The sequence below is a fragment of the Olea europaea genome, chromosome 12, assembly GCF_002742605.1.
Source record: "Olea europaea var. sylvestris chromosome 12, O_europaea_v1, whole genome shotgun sequence".
Lineage (NCBI taxonomy): Eukaryota > Viridiplantae > Streptophyta > Magnoliopsida > Lamiales > Oleaceae > Olea > Olea europaea.
Genome location: NC_036248.1, coordinates 3,797,919 through 3,802,671, shown reverse-complemented (window position 1 = coordinate 3,802,671; position 4,753 = coordinate 3,797,919). Strand labels below are relative to the sequence as shown.

Genomic DNA, 4,753 nt, shown 5'->3' with positions numbered 1-4,753 from the left:
TCCTTGTGTTTCCATTCGCAGCCTCGACTCTACTATTGCAAGCACTCCTCCCCTCGTCTGTCTTTCTTGCATTTGTTCAACATCGTTTTAGAACCCTTTTTCTAGCTGCTGGTTTTCCTCCCTCATCAGAATTGTTCATAATTCTGAATCTTAAGCTCTCTCAAACTATTGTTACATATATTTTTCTTCTTCCATTCTCCCTCTCCTTTCTCCTGGTCGCTAAGGCATCGATAATCAAATCTTTCAGCAATTATAAACCCGCAAAAGAACCTTCATTTTCTTCTTGGATTGCCGTATACAAACCCCTTCTCCAAACTCAAATTTGCAGCTCATTAGTAATCCTTTCAGCCAATGCTACTTGCTTCTCTCTTCTTCTTTTTGCTTTCAATTTTTTCGATGTTTTAGACATATCTTCTCCGGGAGCCTTGCTATTCATTTCAGCGACTGGAGCCGTTATCTATTCCATCATTATTGCCAATGCCTACATTATATGCAACTTGGCATTAGTGTTATCAGGAGAGGAGAAAAGCGGGGGCTATCTTGCGATTCTTAAGGCTTGTGTTCTGATCCAGGGTCGAACTTCTACAGCATTGTCTTTAGCCGTGCTAATCAACATAGCCTTGGCTGCAGTTGAAGCTTTGTTTCAATACAGAATCATGAGAGCTTATCGTCATGCACTGTCTTCCAACTCATCTATGGCTTTTGAGGCGATGTTTATTGCATACTTGTACGGCATTCTTCTTGTACTTGATACTATCGTTGGATGCATATTCCTCAAGAGTTGTAAAACAGCTTTCAAGATTAATCAAGAGGATAGGCACTCTATTCAGATACAAATCGAAGACGTAAATGGCAAGTCCTTTCCAAGTTTAAATACATTAAAAGAGCTTCCTTGAATTTTTTTATACTAAATGAATAATTAGTTACAGGATTTTCTCCCTTTAAATTCATTGGCAATTAGCAGCTTCTATATGCATTTCAAAAGAACCTGTAGATGTTGTAATTAATTTGTAAGTCAATTGTGAGTTTGTATTGAAAATGCAATGAGAAAAAACAAGGAAACTGCTTGAGTAATCTTTTACTCTCGAATAATGATATATAGCATCAGTTTAGATGATTACACTTGATAGGTTCAATTACATGAATCATGTGACATTACATTTGAGTGAAACTATCATTTAATTTCAAGCAGTTACCACATAGATTGATACTTAACGCCAATGGTGCTAAATAACATTACTCTTTATCGATTTTCATATTCAAACACGATAAAAACTAACTCTTATTCCCAACTCAACTCTCACTATTTTGTTTTGTTCATCATAAAATCTATTGGAAAATTCAAAAGTATAAACAAGTAGATCCTGAATAACCATAACTCGCCATTTAGCAGTCTCTATTAGATGTGCTTTAGAGATCAAACAAAAACGATAACGTTAAGTACTGCAGAAGCTACAGAAACAATAGATTTAGACGTTTGTCCAACTTACCAGCAAATGTATTGTCTGCTAATTATGAAAACAGATGAAGAGTTCATATCGCAAGGTTTTTAAACTGTGTCACACATGAATAATATTCCTACCGACTTCTCAAGTCGATGATTTTTTATGTCACGTTTTAAAAAACTTCAATTTTTCCTCTTTTTGCTTATAAATTAAATAAAAATATACAAATAAAGAAACGTAAGCATCTGCGCATCTGCACATCAATTTCTAGGAATGAGATGGATATACACAACCAAAGATGCGAGACAAAATTATACCTTCCCCTTAAAAAATGAAAATATTTAAATGCTTTCTAATATTGAATCGAAAAGAATGGATAAGAATTTCTAAACCCAAATCCTGTATTTTGATGACAAAAATATTCCACTAACTGAAATAAGCCTCTATATTCTCTCTAATCCTGACCACTATACATTAAATTTCGTGGTTGGTACCCCTTAGGAACCAGTTTATATGTTACAACAAAAAGAATAACCTTTAATCTGATTACAGGGTTACAGCTCTGTACAGGTTTCATAATACAGTGTGATCACCAGCTTTACAATTTCGAAGGGCACCCTCTTGGAAAACATTGGATTCGTCCAATGCATGAACAAATCCCTCCGAATACATATATTCCTCCATATATCACTTCGAGAACTTCCTGGGCTTCAATATGGCCAAGTATCAGTCCAAGATTGTGAAAACCCGGTGGTCAGCTTAGGACAAAGATCAGTTATTTGAATAGTCCGCTTGGCTAAAAGGCATCATATCCATTTCAAAGCGTACTCTTCACCCAATTTTGGGGTTTTGCAAAAATCTCAAAAGCTTAGAGTGCGTTTGGTTTGTCATTTTCGATTTTCAGTTTTCGAAAACACTCAAAACACGTCTAGGATGTTATTTTCAAAAATGCTGTTTTGAAAATAACGAAAATTTTATTACACAAAACTCAAAATGACTTTTTGACGTTTTGAGTAAAAACATTCAACAAACTCAAAATAAAGGAAAATGAACTTAAAATTTTCCCAAATTAATATAATTAATAAAATCGTACAAAACTTACTTAAATACAAATACCCCTCTCCCTCTCCCTCCGTCTCCCTCTTTCCATCTCTCTCTTCCATGTTTCTTCAAAATGTCCTAAAACTATTTCTAAAGTTTTTAAACCAAATGCGTTATCTAATTTTTTGTTTTTTAAGAAACAAATTTTCAGAATGACAAACCAAACACTTTTTTCTGTAACCTTAAAATAATCGCTCAAAACAGAAAATAGAAAATGATTTCAAAACTGAAAATAGAAAACAGACACATAAACCAAACACACCTTTATATTCCCATAAAACCCGAGCAAATCAAATAAAATATAGAGGCTCGTAGTCTTTCTGGTACGGTTGTTAGGTTATGTGCCCATATAATATATTTTGTTATGATAAAATAATTATTTATAATAAATAAATTGTGAATTTATTTATTTATTGCATTATTTATTATTGAGCATGCAAATTAAAGTCTCTATGATCACTTGAAATAATATAAATTGGGAACTTGCGTTAAGAAGTACAGTGTGACACAATTTATATTTTGATCATGAATAATTTATTCACAACCAATGTACAAGGGTTGGCACCTTGTATCGGAAGATTGTAATGTTGACCGACTGATTCATTATTCAATTTGTGATTTATCCTTATTACGAAAATAGTTAAAGGTGACACTAGTACATATATTGAACGGATCGCGTGTCAAATTTAATTCTATAGCATAATCGTGGGAACAATTAAATTCCACGAGATCATTGTGTATTTTATCTAAATCCCTTAACAGGATTATGTATATTTTTTCGTGATTTTATTGGTTCTTTAATTCACCAATGGGTGAGATCTATTTGATTGATCAAATATCTCAATGAGTTAAAAACTTGAGAATGAATAGAATAGACAACATGAATTCGTGTCAAGAACCGTCACCCTGAAAAATGGGTAAAGTGACTATTTAAGTAATTTCTGTTGAACGATTAAAATCTGAGTTCAGTGTTTAGCGACAGTTAAATATCGACATCTGTGATTAGTTCACAGGACTGTTGAAGAAAATAAAACTTAAGTTGGTGAGAATAATTATAGGGGCAAAACAGTCATTTATGCTCGTACATAATGATCGAATCTCGGATGGAGATAAAATACATATACGACGGGATAGAGAAAAGTATTACGAATTTATTAGCTTCTATGATCTTATATATTCTAAGAGTTTAGTCTTTTGCCTTTAGTGGAAAAAGCAAAGATTAATAATTAGATTGGATTGTCTAAGGTTGACTAGACATGATCTAATTATTGAAAGTTGGATAATATTTGTCTGATCAGGGACCTATGATAGCTCCATAAAGTATTGGAATTTAATTAAGGTAATTATAATAATTTTGGGTTTAATTGTAATTATAATAAAGTTTTGTACTTGGTTGTAATTAATATGAATATTGTAAACTTAATTATAATTGTAATTAAAGTTCTAAGACTACACATGTAATTAAATGTAAACTAATTGAATTTAGACTTTAATTAAAACTCTTACTTGAATTTTAATTAGAACTTCATTTGAACATGGAATTATTATTGTATAAGAATTGAAACTCTTATATCTCTATAAATAGAGATTCGAGATTAGTTGAAACCTAGACATCCTATGGTATGGAATTGTACAATAATAATAATACATAATTTCATGGTGTTCAAATTTTGAAGAGAGAAAAAGTTTTTTTCTTGATTTTTCAATTGCCCAGTTCAAGAATTAGTTTCTTGATTTAATTAAAAGAAGTTGTTCACCCACTGGTATAATCTTAATTTTGCAGAATATCATAGAATAATTGGAGGTTTGAAGCATCAAGTTCTTGGAATTAAAAAGCTGGATGTTCGTGATAAAAAAAACTGAAAGTTCGTGGTTCAGAATTAATTCAAAAATTGTAATCAAATTTAGATAAAAATTCGAATCCTTTATTTTTTATATAACATACACGTGCACATTTAGATGATCTTATTTATTGAATTAAAGAAATTTTTTAATTTTTGAATAATTCCATTTCTGCATTCCAACAGTCCATGTGTCCAATCATGATATGACATCGGTGCACCATGTTGAACAACAATATCCAGAGAAAATATTTAAACAATTCTGGTTCACTGCACGCCCTACTTTGTTAAATTAATTCCCTTTGCATTTTCCATTTTGGCTTCCTTTTGAGCTTTCTTCTTTTCTAGTTCAGCTTGTTTCCAGTT

At 31.8% G+C, this 4,753-nt stretch overlaps 1 protein-coding gene across 1 annotated transcript in view; it reads left to right on the top strand.

Moving 5' to 3' along the window:
• LOC111406451 overlaps positions 1–896 on the top strand; it is a 3,437-nt gene extending 2,541 nt beyond the window's left edge. Inside the window, exon 2 of the mRNA XM_023035876.1 lies at positions 22–896. Coding sequence (XP_022891644.1) covers positions 22–896 — 875 coding nt within the window. The remainder of the gene's footprint in view (positions 1–21) is intronic.
• Positions 897–4,753: the final 3,857 nt, after the last annotated feature.